At 37.9% G+C, this 20,544-nt stretch overlaps 2 protein-coding genes across 3 annotated transcripts; one reads left to right on the plus strand and one right to left on the minus strand.

Moving 5' to 3' along the window:
• Positions 1-877: 877 nt before the first annotated feature.
• On the minus strand, positions 878-15,388 carry PIGX (phosphatidylinositol glycan anchor biosynthesis class X). Its single transcript, XM_044666706.1, is given in 7 exon segments — positions 878-2,168; positions 5,165-5,265; positions 6,967-7,180; positions 11,430-11,571; positions 13,341-13,404; positions 15,155-15,280; positions 15,283-15,388. Coding segments are annotated over 7 exon segments (897 nt in total). The 3' UTR covers positions 878-2,024.
• CEP19 (centrosomal protein 19) lies at positions 15,204-20,024 on the plus strand. 2 transcript variants are annotated; one of them, XM_044666709.1, is made up of 3 exons: positions 15,204-15,280; positions 16,994-17,184; positions 19,554-20,024. In XM_044666709.1, the coding sequence occupies exons 2-3, from the start codon at positions 17,055-17,057 to the stop codon at positions 19,913-19,915; spliced, it is 492 nt and encodes a 163-aa protein (XP_044522644.1). In that variant the 5' UTR covers positions 15,204-15,280; positions 16,994-17,054; the 3' UTR covers positions 19,916-20,024. The 2 variants fall into 2 exon arrangements, with proteins under 2 accessions (XP_044522644.1, XP_044522643.1); XM_044666708.1 differs by lacking the exon at positions 15,204-15,280 and adding an exon at positions 16,075-16,171.
• Positions 20,025-20,544: the final 520 nt, after the last annotated feature.

Raw genomic sequence — 20,544 nt, forward strand, 5'->3', positions numbered from 1 at the left:
AGCAGAACCAGAACAGTATACACAGTAGCTGTTGTGCATCCTTTCTTTTTCAAATAAGACTAACGACATGAAGGGGTTTTGTCTTGACTTGTGAATTGGATTCAAAAAAGGGAGATGTACAAAATCATCAACCTCATTCCCTTACAAAGTCACTGAAATCCAATGGCAAGATAAAAGTCAGGATGCCTGGGGAATGGCCCACCAAGCTCTAAGAGCCTGCTTCAGCTGCCTTCATGAATGGTGGAACAAACTGTTCCTACCCATCCCTTCTGTTGGAGAAAATCTTCACATGCCCGAGGGAGACTTCCCTCTAACTCACCAATGGGTTTCTGGCCCATCAGTTACTCTCAACCCCTTAGCCCAGGAGTCGGCAACCTTTTTTGGCCGTGAGAGCCATAAACACCACATTTTTTAAAAGTTAATTTCGTGAGAGCCGTACAGTGCTCACAGTGCACACTCCTGTAACAGCGCCTGAAAAAAAAAAATTGACTTTATACCTCCTGCAGAAAGAGCCATACGTTGCTGACCCCTGCCTTAGCCCATATGCCATTTGCTGGGATGTGACTGCTATACTTTCTACAGCTTCTTGGAGCCACAGGTGAGAATTAAGAGCCAAGTGGACAACAACGTGGATAAGCAATACTGAAAAGGGCTGGGCAAACCATCATACCAGAGGCCAGTCCTCCTCAAACACCTATATACCCTGTATACAGCAACAGCAATATTGTAAGGATGATCAACTGTGAAAGATCTAGCTACCCTGATCAAGACAATGATCCACAACATTCCAAAGGATCTATGATGAAAAATGTAATCCACCCCGAGAAAGAAAACTGATGAACGCCATGTACAGAGTGAAATATACTTTTTTTTACTTTCTTTATTTTGCTTGAGTTTTTTGTGTCTTCTTTTGCAATACAGCCAACATAGAAATATGTTCTTGTATGACTTCACATGTATAATCCACATCATATTGTTTTCCCTTCTCAAGAGGTGAGGAGGGGCAGCAGGAGAGAATTTGGAACTCAAAAATTTTAGTGTTTATATGTAGCAAAATGTATATATTTTTAAAATAATACATCCTGATTTGTTAGCAACTCATTTACTTTACAGTGTTATTTTGAAGTTTACCTGCTGCTATTTTTATTTCATATTTTTTGAACCACACAGTAATGACCAGGGTTCTGTTTTTAAAAATCACAATCTGTAAGTTATTTTCTTATGAAACACATAAGACTTCATAAAAAGCACTAATTTTTTTTAAAGCTTCTTTAAGGAGGAAATTGAGCTGTGTTCTTCACAACTCCCTTACCTTAAAGATGATTATTAATTATCTTACTATTCTCCTTTCCCAAGAAACCCACAGGCAGTATAAGAGATAAAATACCATTGAAGTAAATTTTACTACTAGTAATAATAATCCCTCATGTTAATTTTATTACTCCTTAAGCCTCTGGATAAAAGGCTTTATTGTTTTTCTAAACAACTATGTCTTATTATAATGGCTGATTAAAAATATTGTGGTTCCTCAACTGTAATGCTGTGCTTGATTTTTAAAACATCTGTTAGTCACCAAAGACAAAATGTATAAGAAATCCATATCTGCATGGAGTACTCATTTTTCTCTCCCAATTCAATTAACACATATTACACAAAGTGTGAAGAGCTGCATTAAGCTGTGTGAAGGATAGCAAAAATAAATAAGGCATGATTCTTTACCCTTAAAGGGCTTATAATCTTGTAGCTGACCCTGTTCTATGCAAAATAATTTATCCATTTAACAGAATTAAATTGTTTATAATGGCACTATAGAATTTAGCAAGCACAAATTCAGCATTAAATTCATGTATTAAGTCAGAAATAGGTGAAATTATCTACAAAATGCCATTTTGTATTTTTATTAAATTGTCTTACTAAAATTAAAATGTGTTGCTATCAATTAAAAAGAATGTCATAATTCTAGAATACCACAAATCAATAAGCCTTCAGTAGGCCTACCATAAACATTTCATGACATTACATTCTCATAAGGAAAAATGACCATGTTTTAAGACGGCTCTAAAGACAAGGCCAGAACATAAGATTGTAACAAGCATTGTCACAACACATACAAGGAAATGATGTACTCTTCGCCCCACTGGAACCTGCAGTATCACATTCTGATTTACCTGTGGAGAGACAGGGTGGACAAGTTAAATTAAAGATTAGATAACCACTCTAGACACACATTCAAAGGAGAGTTTACAACAACTGGAATCAATCAGGTTTTGGGGGAAGGGGGTATCAGTTTTTTTTCTAGTAACTCTCCTTCAGCTAATGAATATCAAACTAGATTTTTTTTTAAACCTTACCTTCCTTATTCTTAGATTCTTAGAATCAATTCTGTGTATTGGTTCCAAGGCAGAAGAATGGTAAGGGCTAGGCAATTGGGGTCAAGTGACTTGCCCAGAGTCATACAGCTGGGAAGTATCTGAGGCCAAATTTGAACCTAGGACCTCCCATCTCTAGGCCTGGCTCTCAATCCACCAACCTGCCTAGCTGCCCCCAGACTAGATTTTTAAAGTGCTGTTTAATAAGCAGGCTCTTTCAATTAATATCCTATTCTATGATGCAATGTTGTATTTCCTTTTCCTAACCCCCCTGCTAAAGTAATATTATTGAGGCTTCCTTTTAACTTCATAATTAAGGAATACTAACAAATCCCATTAGGATCCCAATGAAAGCTATTATATTCAACTTAAGCAATATTAATATATTTATAAAATTCAATTTGTCAGTGATTTTACATGACCTACATAAGTGATAAAGCTCTTAAAAAGATTTATCTTTTTATGAAAAAAGAAGGCATCATTCAAAGTAAAACAATGCACATTAATAAAAATTTCATTTTTCCATATTAGATGACTAAAGTAGAAATGTTTTGCATGAATGCATATGTATAAGGTATATTAAATTGCTTGCCTTCTTAAAGAAGGAGGTGGGGAGGAGGAAAACAATATGGAACTGAAAAAAATTTTTAATGAATATTAAAATGTTTTGTTTACATGTGAGAAAGAATAAAATTAAATGGAAACCTGTATGGAAATATTAAAAGAATAAAAATAGTAAAAGAACCCTCAAGCTACAAAATGTCTCATCCTTCTTCTTATTCTACTGCTTTCTTCCCCAAATGACTTGAAAAAAATCTGTTACTCAAGAACTGTCACAACTGAATTGTTACAGCAAGGGCAAAAGAACTATTGTGTACTTTTGCAACTAAACTGATTTTCAAGTTCAACAGGAGTAATGTCTATGCACTGTAGCTAATTTCCCATTGTCTATTTAAATACTAAAGTCTTTCATTAACGGCAACTTTAAAACTTGACAACTAAATTAGAAATAATTTAGTTTACTTTAAAAGTAACCAAATACCTGCTTTCTAAATTTAGGTCACCATAAAAGCTCAAGCAAATATAGTATTTACCTAATTCATAACAATTAGCTTTACTGCCTATATGACCTGGACAAATCACTTAAATTCTCTAAGAGATCATATTCTTCATTTATGTAAAATGTGTTGGACTAGATGATATCTATTGTTCCTTACAATTCTAAATCTATAAACTTATTCTTTTGGTATTAAATAAATGACATCTTTCAAAAGCTCATAATTCATCACTACCTTAGTAAAACTATTTATTTTTATTGTAACTTTAAAAAAGAAGGCATTACCCAAAGTAATGTGCACTACTAGATTTATTTCGAATTTCAAAGAAAATGTCAAGGACCAATTTTACTTTGTTTTAAAATGGTGAAATTATCTCCCAGAGTAGAAATGCAGAAGAAAAACATGATTTATCACTTGTTTATATGGGTATATGATTTGGGGTTTTGGTTTTAAAAGATTACTCTATAATAAAAATGAATAATATAGAAATAGATATCAAGTGATAACACATGTATAACCCAGTAGAATTGCTTGTAAGCTCCGGGGGGGGGGGGGTTAGTGGAGGGGGAAGAAGGGGGATGGAGGGAGTGAAAGAACATGAATCATGTAACCACAGAAAAACACTTACAAACAAATAAATAAATGAAATTTTAAAACTTAAAAAAAATTACCTCCCAGAACTTTCTACTACCAAACTGATCCCATCACTAAACTATACATTAAATTCCCACATCATGCAGACTTGCAAATCAAATGTAACTTTCCAACTATATGGTTGAGTTAGAAAAATTTAGTCACCTATAGGCCAAAAGCAATTCATTTGATAACAAGAACTCTTTAAAATTTCAGCATGTTTTATACCTGGCACTCAAGTGAAAATAACTTTCTAGCCCTTAGAAGGCACTCCAATACAAAGGAGGATCACATTATATTGAACACATGTCTGTGTCATATAGCCATTTCTATCAACCAAGTGAGCAGGATAGACTACTAACCAACAAGGATTAGGACGATTCAAATATCATAATATTAATAATAATTACTAGCATTTAGATAGTACTTTAAAGTTTACAAAATGTTTTTAAAATATTATCTCATTTGAATCTCACAAGGACCCTGGAAGGTAGATGCTATTATTATCTCCATTTTACAGATGAGAAAACTGAGACAAGTTATGTAATTAGCCAAAGGGCACACTACCAGGGAATGTCTGCAGTTGGATTTTAACTCAGTTCTTCCTAACTCTATCCATTCAGTCACTCAAAATAGTCAGTGTAAATAAATCCAATTCTGTTTGTCTAAGACAAGTTTATGTTATTTAATGGCTCAAGCTATAAATGTGTTTAAACCTATTTGGTTTCAATGCAAAATAATTTCATGTATTAATCACACATTATAAAGGTCTAAGAAACCATTGGAAATAGTGCTAAATAAAGTCATATTAAGTTAAAAAGCTCAGAAGAAAGAACTAAGGAGACAAGAATGGAAGAAAAATAAGAACTAAGAGTTGTGCAAAATCTGATTATTCCGAGAAAAAAAAAAGAAATGATGAATTTACCAGAAGAACTCAAAGGGAATTGTTTGAGACATTGACAAGTGTCACCTTAAGGTAGGTTTCTATTTTGGAGGCAGAAACTAAATATTTCCCATGGGTCATGTCCTAAAGCTTCAATTTATTAACTGTGACAGAAGCATCATAGTAATAAGAATAAAAAAACATTTTTAAAACCTGCTTACCGATTTATATTTCACACTGCTCCATTGACAGACATGTTTATTCTTCATAGAACAAGGAGCTTCCATGTCAGACTGTTTCCAGCAGTTCAGAGAAGGAAAATCTAGGAAAACAGGTAATAACGAGACATCTAAGAGCCTGTACTTAGGATAGTAGGAAGCTTTTTGTCTACAGACACTTCAAATGCAGGCTTTTGAGCACCTCTTAAACCCCACCAAAGGTCTTTTTTGACCAGCTGTCTGTTTCATCTTTGTACTTGTATCTCCAGTGCCTAGCGCAGGGCCTGTTACATAGCAGGTACCAAATGGGCATTTTATGTACATGCCTCACTCCAACATATATTTAACACTCCTGATTTCCACACACCCCTCAACCAACAACAATCTTGTAACTCAGACGTCACAAAACAATTCATCTGGTTATTCTTGAATGCATTTATCATGTAATAGAGTACATAAGAGTTATCTCTGTTAGCATCTTATCCTTTTATTATACCATATGATTTCCTCCTGAGACAGAGATTTTAACTAAATTTTGTATCATCCTTCTGTACCCCCAATAGCTAGTACAGATTACAGGTGCTTAATCAATTTTTTTTGTGATAATTTAACATAACATAGCAGCCAATTCTTTATTTACATAATCTAATTTATGAAGGCTTGGGAGCAGTTAGGGAACAGGAAAGGAACATATAGGAACAAGCTTAAATCAGTAAGTGCCTACTATGTGTCAGGCACTATGCTAAGCATTATTTGAGCCTCACAATAATCCTGGGAGGTATTATTATCCCCATTTTACAATTGAGGAAACGGAGATTGACAGAGGTTAAGTGACTTGCCCAGGGTCACACAGCTAGTAACTGTCTGATACTGGATTTGAATTCAGATCTTACCACCTCCAGGCCTAGCACTCTATTCACTTCACCACCCTAGCTCTTGTTTACTAAGACCCATTATACTAGAAATAGGGGATGTGCCTTGAAATCTGAAAGCAAAAGATTTAGATTAAACAGTATCATTTGTTCCAAAGGATTTTATAGATATGGAATTCATAATTCCAAGAGGTATTAGAGGCAAAAAATAGAAATCATTTCCCCCAAAAAGATTAAATTCATAGATGATGATGGAAAAATAATGGATTTTTAATGAAAATTAGGGTGTTCAGGTGACATACCCCTAATATTCTGAAGTCACCATCCAAGAGAAAAGCATTATCACTTGATCTCACTATCAAAGCCAAAATTCTAATCTGAATGCACAATAAGAATGACTTTCTGACAACTTTATATTCTTATGTGGTGAAATAAGACATGTGATGATCACAAACTTGTTACCACATTTTCTAACATATTAGTACTTTGCAGAGTCACCTGCACTTGGTTTATTCTTAATTCAGTTAACTCGCATTACAGAAAGCCAGCTTCAGAGTTAAAAGGGGTTCTCAAAGGAAGAAAAAAAAAAAAAAGAAGAAAAATGGCACATTTAATTGTATAATTCACCTTCATGAGAGTCTATGAGAGGAGGCAAAATAGGGTTGTAGAAAGCCAACCTTGAAGCTATGAATTCAAATTCTGTTTCTAACACATAACTTTTGTGTTTTCCTGGGCAAGTCACTTAACTTTTCAGTGGTCTAAGTAATTCTCTAAGATTATAAGGTACAGAAAAGGTGCCTCCATACATTAGTAGAGTGGATTTCCTCATCAGGGAGTAGTTCCCTGTACCAAAGAGAACAAAGGTCCATCCTCTGTCTCTATGAGATACTTATTCATCTTAATTTAGGGCCATTTAAAAAAAACAGCACTCACCATTGTAGCAACGGACAAATAATTCTGGGTTCTTCACCACCACAAAGACTCTTTGTTCTTTTTCCTCAGGCTGGTGATACCGGCAATGAACAGGCAAAACTGTTTTGAAACACTCAGAGCACTGAGAATCTGACTTGGCATAAACAAAGACATCAAATTCTTTGGACAAATACTCAGGAGCTTCTAAGTCAACAGTATTTTGAATTATCATTGCCTATAAAGAGAGAAAATAAATATCTTGAAAGAAGAAACAAAAATCCCCAAAAACTTGCCACTCCTAGTGGGTCAGGAACAACAACTGACTGGCAGATTTCCCCATTCTACAGAATTTTTCCCATTCCCTATACCTCAGACACTAAAAAAAAAAGCAAGAGTTTCCTCCCAAATATTCTCTCTCCAGTTTGGCCACCCCTGCTAGAGACAGGAGTTCTAATCCTCTCAAATAAGGTTGGTAATCTTATCCTTTTTTTTTTTTTTTTTTTTTTTTGGGTCTTGGCCCCCTTTGGCATTCCAACAAAGCCTAATAACTACTGTGGTTATTGTCTACATCTGTTATTTAGGGAAACAATTTTAGTTACTTGTAGCTGAAAATGCAGATATCATTCTTTACCCCATCCAAATTTAATGAGCCCCTAAAATCTAAGGTAGGAAGTATATTAAATTAAGGCCAGCTGGCTAAAAGAAAACAAGTCTTATTTTGAAGCTGTTGTTGAGACTGCTACATGAAAAGTCACTGCAGCCCAGGGAAATCCTTAGACAAGAAAACTGCCAGAGTTCATCCTTGCAGGATTATAACCATTGACATAGTCTCTCCTTGTATCCTGATTTTGATAATAAAAACATTTTCCAGAAAGGGTGATATTATGTCAGTATTGCCAAATCTATGGGCTATCTACTACTATAAAAAATAATAAAACGAACCAAAAAAAAAGTATAGTATTGAGGCTAAAGTGATTAAGTCATTCTAATAGCTTCCTGTCCTTCAAGACACAAATAAAGGAGTCACGCAGAAGACAGAGCATCATAGTTTGGTCAGGAAGTCAATCCCCAGCCTATTAGGTTAGTTCTGTTTCTCACATAGTATACAGGGTGTTCTGGATACTTAGAAAAATATATATGGCTTGAGACACTACACAAATGATGACTCATAATGTTATAGAGTTTAATAGACAACATTAGATTTAGATAAGGTCAGAGCCTTGCTCATGGGTAGAGGAAAAATAATTATAATACAAAATTACATACAAAATACAAGACAATACAAAAAACATACAATTGCATCAGAGAAGTACGAATTCCTTACTGCCTAAAAGAGAGAAATTATGGAAGTCTTCCTGGAAACTCTATCTAAATTGGATTTTAAAGGATGGTTAGTCTACCTCACTCTTTTACAGAAGTGAGAGGTCTGAGGGTTTGGAATACTGTATATTTTCAGATTTTTTTTTGATGTATTAATTGGTTTTGAAGACTTTTTCCCTCTTCTATCTTTTCCTTTTTTTATTTATAAATATCAACTTTTATATGGGATGGCTCTCTGGAAGGGGAAAGGGGAAAGTTACTAGGAGAAATTTTGGTGACATAAAAACAAAAGATATTAAAAAATTGTTTTTAAATATGGTTATTCAATAGATACAGGTCATGTACAAGGAATATAAGTGATCTGGTTTGCCTGGAACATACACTACATGAGGCAGCTAGGTCACTCTGTGGATAAAGCACAAAATACAAAATACGGTCACCCTGAAGAGTCAGACACAACAATAAAATGATTGAACAAGAAAGGATTCAAGCAATTTGCAAAGGAAGAAACCCAAGCTACCAACAGCTTTATGGGAAAAAAATGCTCCAAATAAATAATAATTAAGGAAATAAATTAAGGCAACTCTGAAATGCCAGCCAGTACTCAGCTGATTAGCAATGATTTAAAAAAAAAGGAAAACAAAAAATGTCAAAGGACCTAGACGTTTGAGTTGTCTACAAGTTTAGAGTGAGGCAACAGTCTGAGGTAACTGGTTAAAAAATAAAGAAAAACTCAAACCCTGAAATTCTGGATAACAAAATAGAGTTAAAATAACAAAGAATAATGCCACTAATTAGAGGAAGAGAGTAGACAGGATCACATTTAGGAAAACTCCAGAGCTTTCAAAGATCCCAGCCTATTTCTAGAAGAACAGAATCACAATCATTATACAGCTAAGCAAAAGGAAAAATCTCCCAATAAACACAAATTGAATGTTAATAATTTGATTTTGCCAACCACATTTGATTTGCAAATTCATTCTGTAAAAAATTAAATTAACTTACGAAGTATATAAGGTTATGAATCATGACTATAAGATTAGAGAAAAATGAATCTAAATTCTGAGACATTTATCAGTTAAAAGTAACTGGAGGAGCAGCTGGGTAGCTCAGTGGAGTGAGAGTCAGGCCTGGAGACGGGAGGTCCTGGGTTCAAACCTGGCCTCAGCCACTTCCCAGCTGTGTGACCCTGGGCAGGTCACTTGACCCCCATCGCCCACCCTTGCCAATCTTCCACCTATGAGACAATACACCGAGGTACAAGGGTTTGAGAAAAAAAAAAAAAAGTAACTGGGGGGGGGGTGCAGCTGGGTAGCTCAGTGGAGTGAGAGTCAGGCCTAGAGACAGGAGGTCCTAGGTTCAAACCCAGCCTCAGCCACTTCCCAGCTGTGTGTCCCTGGGCAAGTTACCAATCTTCCACCTATGAGACAATACACAGAAGTTAAGGGTTTAAAATAAAAAAATTTTAAAAAGTAACTGGACACTATTTAGGAGGTTCTGTATGGAGTATTATGGAAAATCCTATAAAAAAAATCATGAAAAAATTATCAGTCTTCACTTAGGAAACCTGTAAGTATAAGCCTTTAAAAAGTAGGATCAAGCACAACAACATATAAATTTCCTTTATTTGACTATGCTCACTTGCTACAAAGGTAGATATGGGGGAGTAACAGAATTTTGTGGAAGAGGCAGGTAGTGACAAAAAGTTTTTTTAAAAAGACAGAAAAAGTGTCCATGAAGAATTTAAAGAAAATGCACAGAAGAGAGAAGAAGGAAGTTGAGAGAGTATCACAGAAAAGAGAGAGAGCTTTGGAACCAATGTGTGGAATTTAGAAAATACTTTATTAAAAAATACTATAAATAATAATGTTAATGGTTTCATAAACAATCTTCTTTTTATGTTATTCACCTTTGTACATGGAAACGTTCATGTTTGTTGCTATTTGCCAAGTTTAGGATAAAAATAAATGGACAAAATTTGATGTGGGGGAAAAAAAGAAGGGTCAAGGTTCAGGTACCTTTCTCTTAGCATGCCCAAATGGGGTTATTCATGCATACCATCAATTCTCATGGAGGAACTAGAACTACTTTCAAAGGAAAGATGATTCCAATGGCTCTTTAAAATAGTAAGAAGAGATACTTTGCAAGGTAAGAGTATAAGGAAGTAGTGATGACCATATATCACTTTAACTCTCCTTTCCCTGCCCGCCCTGTTTCTATTGCTCTAGATTTCAAAATCCCTTATATGATGGCTCATTCTGAAACTTCCCTCAGGACCAGGCTTCCTCATCCTAGAGTAGCCTACCACTTCCTGGCCTCTTCCCCCAGGTATGACCCTCCTTAAGGGCCACCACTGGTAAATTCTTTTTGGAACTTCTATTTTGTAAAGGGGCTGGCCTGCTTTTATTGACCTTTTAGCCTGGTTTCTGCTCTTCTTAGCACTTCAAAACTAGGCCCCTACCTGCTTCTTTTTGTGCGTTTTCTTTCCCACTGGAATGTTAGCTCCTTCAGGACAAGAGCTCTCTTTGCTTACATTTGTATCACTACCTGACATATAATAAGCACTTAATCAATGCTCCTTTTCTTCCTTCCTCCTTAACCATTCCATGCCTCAGTTTCCACATCTGTTAAATGGGGATAATAAAACTTGTCTACTATTCCATCTGGATGTTATTATAAGGAAAGCATTGGGGGCAGCTGGGTAGCTCAGTGGATTGAGAGTCATGCCTAGAGCCTAGAGGTCCTAGGTTCAAATCTGACCTCAGACACTTCCCAGCCACGTGACCCTGGGCAAGTCACTTGACCCCCATTGCCTACCCTTACCACTCTTCTGCCTTGGAGCCAATACACAGTATTGGCTCCAAGACAGAAGGTAAGGGTTTTAAAAAAAATAAAAATAAATAAGGAAAGCATTTTGGAAATTTTTAAAATACTGTGTAACTATTAGTTATTATTATTCCTTACAAGTCCCACACATTTGGCACACATATTATTCTGACCTTAATCTTGAAATATTTTCTAGATATGTTTAAACAAATGGACAAATAATTTAGATATCTCCTCTTTGACAATGTTACTTTTCTCTACAAGGTATAGCTTCTCTGTTTTAAAATATCCAAAGAACAAATAACCTAATAATCACACTCAAACTTTATTAACTATACCTCTGTCACATTGTGTTCTTGTAATGAAGCCAGTTCATATGGATCCACATATAATCCAGTCGGGAGGTGATGTTTAATCAAAACATTGCAAGTCCGTGAATTTTCAATGCTTGTACCAAGTTTCACTTTTATTAGCAAGTCCCTGAAAAAAAATTTTTATAAATAATCTTCATTCAGTTCAAATAGGAATCATTCATTATAACACATGTCAAAAAAACTAAGCTGTATTAATTTTAGAAAACAGCTATCTTGTTGAGTTCTTTTGATAAAGGCTTTTTACTTGGTGATTACAACAACCATGTGGTAGCTCTTTTTTTTAAAATTTTAAACATTTATTAATATTCATTTTTAACATGGTTACATGATTCATGCTCCTACTTTCCCCTTCACCCCCCCGCATTCCCCCCACCCATGGCCGACCCACATTTCCACTGGTTTTATCATATGTCCTTGATCAAGACCTATTTCCAAATTGTTGGTAGTTGCATTGGTGTGGTAGTTTCGAGTCCACATCCTCAATCATGTCCACCCCAGCCCATGTGTTCAAGCAGCTGTTTTTCTTATATGTTTCCTCTCCTGCAGTCCTTCCTCTGGATGTGGGTAGCGTTCTTTACCATAAATCCCTCAGAATTGTCCTGGGTTTTTGTATTGCTGCTGGTACAGAGGTCCATTACATTCAATTTTATGTGGTAGCTCTTTTAAAAGTCCACTTTGTTTTCCAGATAATTCACCTAAGTCCCCTTCAACTCAACTCAAACATATATTTACTTATAGTAAATATTAGCACCTTCCTCCCCAATCTCAAAAATCTAATTCTTCCTATTCTCAGGTGGCCCCTCTAAAATAATTTCTCTATGATCTGCAAAGCTTTAAAAAAAATGCTACATAAGAACTGCTTCAAAATATATCTTCAAATAATTATAATAATAGCTAGAATTTATATACTATTTTTAGATTTGCAAAATGCTTTACAATTTTATCTCATTTGATCCTCACAACAACCCCATTTTACAGATGAGGACACTGAAGCAGGCAGAAGTTACATAACTTGCCCAAGATCACACAGCTAATAAGTGTCTGGAGCCACATTTGAAATCAAGTTTTCCTGCCTCAGGGTCCAGCACTCTATCCACAGCAACATCCCATAAAAGGTAATCTTACATAGAATGGGTTCTAATTGCCTTCTCCTCTCTAGCAAACTGTTTCATTCATTCATAGAAACAAAGGCGATTTGTTTGTCTTTTGTTTTTAATGTTTTATTGATCATTTCTTTGCCTCCAATATGGCCACTTCCTTATATATCACTCCTTTATGATACAAGTTTACCATTGAGCAAAATAAACTAAAACAATAACTATGTCCAACAAAAGTATATATTATTATTCACATACTGTCCATCAAGAGAATTTCTTTGAAAATCCTACTGTGGAAAATCAATCACTAAACTTTTATTAAGGCCATATGTGCCAGGCACTGTGCTAAGTACTAGAGATACAAAAAAAGGCAAAAGACAGACTCTCCCTCAAACAGATCCCAAAAAATATGTACAGACCATACAAAGGACAAATAGGACAATTAACAGAGGAATGGCATTAGAATTAAGAAAGGTTGAGAAAGGCTATTTTATAGTCACACTTGATATGTCTGGTTAGGTCCTCCCTGAGTCAGACTACCACACAAATTGTTGAGAGGATGAGATTGTTTGAAAATGATGTTATTTTTCTCTCAATTAATAATTTCTATATCTATTCTCAAATACATTACAGGTGAATCAGTGAAGGATAAACACCAACAGATCAAGTGTATTCAAGATATCTACTCTCCTAAATATCTTAGCAATTTATTTTATCCATAAATTACATAAAATGATGTTCTGATATAGGTGGTCACCATTTTATTAAGAAAACCTACCTGTGAAAGCCATCTTTCATAATTTCTTGTAACAGGATAATTTCAGAACAATTGGTATTTCTGCCTAGAATAACAGAAAGAAAACTTTTATGAAACTGGCAGAGTATACAGTAGTCCCCATATATATTTAAGCAATGTGACCTGAAAAGAAAATATGTTTAAGGAAATTGCAACAAATTCTGTATTGACTTCCCTGGAAAATCTGACCTGCTTAAATTTTTTAAAATAATGTTTTAATTGGGGCAATTTCATATTTACTTAAAGAGAAATGTACAAAAATTCAAATTCCAGTAAACTCATGGCAGTCAAATGAAGGCACAACCAGAGACCCAGGAGCTCTTCATTCTAATTTAGTACCACAGCAATCTTCTCTGTAAGAACACTGGAAATGTCTCTATTTCAACTTCCTTATCTATAAAATAGGAATAATCTATATATATTTACTAGGAATGTTGAGAAGGAATAAAAAAGATACTTTTAAAATCTAACTATAAATATGTAAATCTAAAAGTAACAATGAATCTAGTAGCACAGTATTTAAGCAGACAACAAAGCTCCCTAACACAACATTCTGCACAAGAATGAAGGACAAAGTGACATGAAAAAGATTTTTTAAAGTTGTAGGAATGAAAATCAAATTTTGTGAATAATAACAGTATTAAATGCTTTGGGAAAGCTCACTATTGTGAACCCTCTTAAATGACTAAGAATCCCTAATTTCTTTATGTAAACCTAAATTTTACTACATTGTATTTACTAAATGCAAAAGTAGATTAAAAACTGAAATTAAAACAATACCTTGTTACATTTTACTAGGGGGGCTCACTAGAAGTAAGTACTGTGTAAACTCGATTGTAACAAGATATAATTTCCAATACTACACAGAAAGATTTCCAAAGGAATTGTGATTTCAAGACTCTGGGAGAAATAGCGTTGTCACTGCCAATTACAATACTTAAGTCCAATTACTTAACACGGGAGACTAAATTGCCAAAGTTCCTCACCAAGTTCGAATTAGAACACGGAGTTCCTGCCTCCTGCAAACATTTCAAATTCATCCTAGTCATGCAAACATTAACAGTATTAATCTTATCATTTAGGGAAAAAAAGCTCAAGCCATAAATTATTTCAAATTTCATGTACTCTCCCTGCATGGAGTGGAGAGGAGGAAAGGGTTGTTTTACTTTATTGAGAATTCTTGGTCTCTCTCAAAACTAATGAACCAACCAGTAATGTTCTTAAGGTTCTGGAGATACTCCACACCACCCACCTCAACCCGTGCCTTTGGTCAGACCATAGCTTTGACAGTGCTATATCCTAGACTTGAAAAATTAGCTCCTGTAAGCACAGACGAGCCGGCCAGTTTTCAGAGTAACGTATAGAATCGATTATGTACCCTTAGAAAAAATGCAAGCGAGGATTCACATTTTGTGCCCAGCTGGGTGAATGGAAACGCTCTTTTTTCCGGTGTTTAAGTTCAATGGTTCAAAAGGAAAGGGAAAACATCAGCTCCTTCCAGGCTAGAGAAATTGCATTCTTCCTTCCTAGCAAAGAGGATCCTCCCGTACAATAGGACTAGTTAAGAAAGCGGCAGGAGCTCCCGTGACTCGTGGTACTTTGTGGACTCTGAGCCAGCCCCGGACTCCGCCCAGAAGGTCCACTAGTCAGTGCGCCCCGCAGCAGGAATACAGGACTTTAAATATCTCTCCTCATCCCGTCTCCCAGCTCTACGCTAACTATTCGGAGTGTCCATACTTCTGGGCCCAGAGGCTAAGCCTGGAGCTTCCCGTAGCCTCCCTCAGCCTTCCCTTTACCCGAGTGGTTGGCTGCGGCGTAGCGGAGAAGCACAGTGGCCCCCCACACCAGGAGCCGGGCCCAAACCGGAGGAGCCAGGACGCCAAAGCCAGCGAAACCCGAGGGAAAAGGAAAAAAAGGGAGAGGTGGGCGCATGCGCTCAGCGTCGTTTCCCCTCCCCCACTCCCTTGCCTATTTTCCTTTGTGAACTCCCTAAGAGTTGGTGGGACGGCCAGTGGAAGGCGCGTGCGCATTTCCTCCGAACACTTCCCCTCTCCCCTTACGTATCCCGCCCCTGGCCCCCGCCCTGACATTTGGCCTAGTATATTAAATTCCTTCCTCTACTCCCTTCCCATATCCATTCCTCTTCCTCAGCCTCTCTGGGACTTAGTTTCCGCATCTGTAAAATGAAGAGGTTTGGTTAGATAACTTCTAAGGTCCCTCTTAAATCTTGCATCCCACCCCTTCTCTGGAAGACAATGAATGAGGTGTGACACAACCAATGCTAGACTTGTGGGCCCGAGGTTGTGGGCTCTCGGCCTGTTTCCTGTAAAATGGGGAATAATGATGCTTAACTGTCTATCTCACCAAGCTGCTGTGAGGGGGAAACCCCGCAAAGTTTTCAACCGCTATAGAAGTGTGAGATAGTCTGGATGGGGACCCTACTTCACTCACCACTCTAGTTTCTCCCCTCGTTTCCCCGGTCTCTCCTACGCCCCGCCCCTCCTCCTCTTACCGGCCCCTCCCCTCTCCTTCAGGCCTGCCTCCCTCCCTCCCTTCTACGCCCCGCCCTCTTCCCTGCCCCTTCCCTCCCCTCTCCGCCTCTTCTCCGCTCTTCCCAGCTCCTCTCTAGGCCCCGCCCCCCTTGGGCCCGCCTCCCCAGTGAACTGGGGCGGGGCCGTGGGTGACGTAGCACTGTGGAGTTGTTCCCGTGGTGATGGCTCAGCTTCTAGGAGCAGAAACCAGAGTCGAACTCGAGTGGGAGCCATTCTAGGCCAGCTGCTGAGACCTCTTTCATCTCCCCCCGGGAAACCCAGGTAGCCCCAGGCCCGAATGCCCCGTTCCCACACCAAAGCCACGTGCGGGCAGAAGGCTGGGCCCGGCTTAGCCCTCTCTTGGTGCCTGCCCTCGCTCTCCCTTTCCGGGCACGGGCACAGGCCCGGCCTTCCTCGTGGGGCCGGCCGGCCTGGTGCTCCTGGACAGTGCTGGGCTTGCAGCCCGGCCGGCCCCATCCTGCTGGATACATGAGGATGGCCATCCTGGCTCTCCTAGACCTATGCTGCTGGAGACTGCTGGACAGGTGGGACCGGCCATCCTAGTGCTCCTGGACAGTAGTGGACATATATCTTCAACTGGCCCTGTGCTGCTGAACATCTGCACAGTTGAGAGCGGCTATGCTGGTGCTCCTAGATAGTGTTAGATGGTTATTATCTTACTTGCGTTTAAAGAAAAGAGGAAACTTGGGCCCAGAGAGTGTGTGACTTTACCAATGATGACACAGCTCAGGTCTTCCTGACTCTGAGACTCACTCTCCTTCAGGGTATTTTACCTCTAGATATTTGCTGAATGAATCCTTGTTACTCCCCTGTGAAGCTGGGTCAGCTCTAGAGTTGATCCAGGAATTCACATTCAGTTTGGGGGAAGGATTGGTTGGATACATAATATACTGAGCTCTCAGAACAAACCCACACCTGTAGATGAACTACACTAAATTTTCTGGATCACTCGAAGAAGAAATGGCAATTGTCCTTCATTTCCTGTAATCCTAGAGCTAGCCTATGAAGATGAGAGGGGTAGACGAAGAACATCAAACACTTGAATCAAAAATAGATTTGAAATATCTTCCTTTCATTTATCAGGGATTCATAATGCTTCCATCAGCTTCCTTCTGATTTGGCCAGCAACCAGGAATGAATTGAGATGATGTACACTGCCAAGAAATGTGGAATCAGATTCCAGCCTCCAGCCATTATCTTAATCTATGAAGGGGAGGTCAAGAACAAAAGTCGCCAGCGTATCATGCCAATCCGAAACTTTTCCAAGTTTTCAGGTGCCAAATGTTTTATCTTACCTAGTCTAACTCACCTCTGCTAAAACAGACTCTCTCTCTCTCTCTCTCTCTCTCTCTCTCTCTCTCTCTCTTTTGTAACCCTTACTTTCTATCTTACTAGCAATAGAAGGGCAAGGGCTAGGCAAATGTGGTTAAGTGACTTGCTCAGGGTCACATAGCTAGGAAGTGGCTGAAGGTCAGATTTGAATCCAGGTCCTTCTGACTCCAGGCCTGGCTCTCTATCCACTGTGCTATCTACCTGCCCCTAAAATAGACTCTTAAGAACTAGAAAGAATCTCAGGAGGCCTCTAGTCCAACAGGCTCCTAAAACAGCAATCTCTTACACAATATCCCCTGCAGTGATCAGCCAACCCCTAGATAAAGATTTCTCCTCTTGAGAAGCTTAGTTCATTCCATTGTTGAACAACCCTAAAAGGAAGATTTTTCTCATATTAAATCAAAGTCTTCTTCCATGCAACTAATTCTTAATGATCCAAGTTCTGCCCTCTGAAGTAAAAGGGAAAAAAATCTTCTCTCTCCAAATATTTGAAGAAAGTGATTATTTCTCCTCCAGACTAAGTATCCCCACTTCCTTCAGTCAGTCTTTACTTGGTCTCGTCTCTAATGCACATTCTAGTTTTGTTCTTTTTGCCCTTCTCCCCACCCCACCCCCTGCCCTGGAGATAGGGGTAGATTCTGGGCCTGTATTTCTTTCCAGGACTCCCTGGAAAATGAACCACTTTTACCAATGCATGCCACCTGTCATTTATAATCTTAGGTTTCTGGAGCACCAAGAGGTTGTGAGTTGCCTATGATTACACAATCCATCTTGAACCCAAGTTTTATTAGCAGAATATATTTAATTGAATGCATTGGTGTCCACATCTGAAAGCCCTAGCTTGAGAATATGGATGTTGAACATTTGATCATTAGATATTTACTGAAGTGGGGCAGCTAGGTAATACAGTGGCTAGAGTACTGGGCCTGGACTCAGGAAGACTCATTAGGAAGACAAATATGGCCTCAGACAATTACTAACTGTGTATGACCCTGGGCTAATCACTTTTAACCCATTTGCCTTGGTAAAATGAGCTTTAAAAGGAAATGGCAAACTACAATATCTTTGCCAAGAAAACCCCAAATGGGGTTGTGAGGAGTTGGATACAACTGAACAACAATAAAAATGTCCTGGTATATGTGTTATCTTAAATTTTCTTCCTTACCAATCTATAAAAATGGGGAAAAAATACAAATTAGAAATTTATATAAAGCACATTAAAGTAAACTCAAAACTATAGTAGCATATCTCAGGTCTTCAGTTCATTTGGCTTTCTTGCTTTTCCTCCCAATGACACTCTGTCTCCTATCTTTCTGCCTTTTCACAGGTAGATTCTTTACCCAAAGAAGAAACTGAAATAGTTTATCTGAAGCAAAATACTTGCATTTCTTAATTTTCCACCTCAGGAATCTATTACTAATGATGTTTTTCCCTTGTAATTTTTTAAAATGAGAGAGTAGCAGTCTAATGTAGTGGATATGGAACTTTAGTATCAGTTAATAAGACCTGGGCTATGGCAGTTAGGTAGCACAATAGATAGAGCACCAGGCCTGAATTTGGGAGGACCTGGGTTTAAATATGGACTCAGATACTTCCTAGCTGTGTGATCCTGCGCAAGTCACTTACCTCCCATTGCCTAGCTGTTGACATTTTTTGTCTTAAAATTTATGAGAGAAGATAAGGGTTAAAAAAAAAGATGAAAAGATGAAGAAGGCAGAAGCAGAATTCCCTTTTTTTTTTTTAATCCCTCACCTTCTGTCTTAGAATTGATTCTAAGTATTGGTTCCAAGGCAGAAGAACAGTAACAAAAAAACAACCAAAAAAGGTTTGTTAGAAGGTGTAACAGAACTATTCAGATTTGACTTACCTTTAAGTCAGAGGAAAACAGGTTAAGTGGCCTGCCTAGGGTCACACAGCTGGGAGGTGTCTGAGGTCAGATTTGAACCCAGGGTCTCCTGTCTCTAGACCTGAGAGTTCCATTCTTAAATGACTGTTCATGTTTAGATAGGTTATGGACCCTCAAACCTATTGCTGATAATGCTGTGGAGCATTATCAGTATTTTAGGGAGTATGATGAATGTGCCCACAAGATATGAGTTCTATCCCAACAATCTCCATGAGAAAAAAGAGAGAGATGTCAAAGAAGGCATCAGACCCAGAACATGGCAGTGAGCACAGACAGTACCTGTGAAGTCCTATGAGCATGTGTGTAAGGGCAGTGCTGTTAGATGGGATCCACTACAAATTGGTTAGGTTTTTTTCTTTCTTTTCTACATCCCTCACAGAGCATGTGATTTTTTCATTTTTCCAGACTGTGGGAGAGCAGCTGAACAGCTGAAGTATAATCCAAGACACAAGGCCTACCTTGAGGGGGTGTCTCTGCGGCAGTTAGAGAAATTATTCACTTTTTTAAAAGGTTTTCTATGGGGGCAAACCTTGGACCAAACTATGGAACAGATTCAGCGGGAAACAACCATTGATCCTGAGGAAGACCTGAACAAACTCGATGATAAGGAACTTGCAAAAAGGAAGAGCATCATGGATGAACTTTTTAAGAAGAATCAGAAAAAGAAAGATGACCCAGATTTTGTCTATAACGTTGAGATAGAGTTCCCACAGGATGAGCAGCAACAGTCTTGTAGCTGGGATGCGGAGTCAGATGATGAGTTCTAATACCAAACAAAATCAAAAATTTATCGAGAGCACCAGAAATCTGTAATAACTCAGAGAACATAGTTAAGATATTGCAGAATTGTAAAAGGACACTAAATGTATATGTTGAGCCAAAATAGAATTGACTGTTTTACTTTTCTATTTTTTAATACTTACCGTCTCTCTTTAGAGTTGATACTAAGTAATGGTTCCAAGGCTGAAGAGCAATAAGGGCTAGGTAGTTGTGGGTTAAGTGACTTGTCCACAGTCACATAGCCAGAAAGTATCTAAGACCAGATTTGAACTTCACATCTCATGGCTTGGTTCTTTTGCCACTGAGCCACCTAGCTGACCCAACTTTTTTTTTTTTTAATTTATTGAGCACCTATGTACATTGGTATTCCTTAATGATTTGCCATTGGTATATTCTTGCAGTACTCTACATGTACATATAAACATTCTCTAATGGTGAGCAAGGAGCCTCAGCCTTCCAGAAAAGGCCTTATACATCTAGAGACTCCCCAATCCTGAATCCAATGCTACATAAAGTAGGCAGTATCTACCTGTAGTAATGAATGACAAGAACAGTTTGTCTAATTCATAAGTTTGGATCTTTATAGGGAAGGTTTTTTAATATTAAATTGATCTTT

Source organism: Gracilinanus agilis, chromosome 3 (assembly GCF_016433145.1).
Source record: "Gracilinanus agilis isolate LMUSP501 chromosome 3, AgileGrace, whole genome shotgun sequence".
Classification (NCBI taxonomy): domain Eukaryota; kingdom Metazoa; phylum Chordata; class Mammalia; order Didelphimorphia; family Didelphidae; genus Gracilinanus; species Gracilinanus agilis.

What these genes read in the sequence shown, in the direction of transcription:
- CEP19 (XM_044666709.1), top strand. Translation starts at nt 17,055, where the DNA reads ATGATGTACACTGCCAAGAAATGTGGAATCAGATTCCAGCCTCCAGCC. An exon ending in AAACTTTTCCAAGTTTTCAG is followed by an intron (nt 17,185 to 19,553) that starts GTGCCAAATGTT and finishes TCATTTTTCCAG; the next exon opens with ACTGTGGGAGAGCAGCTGAA.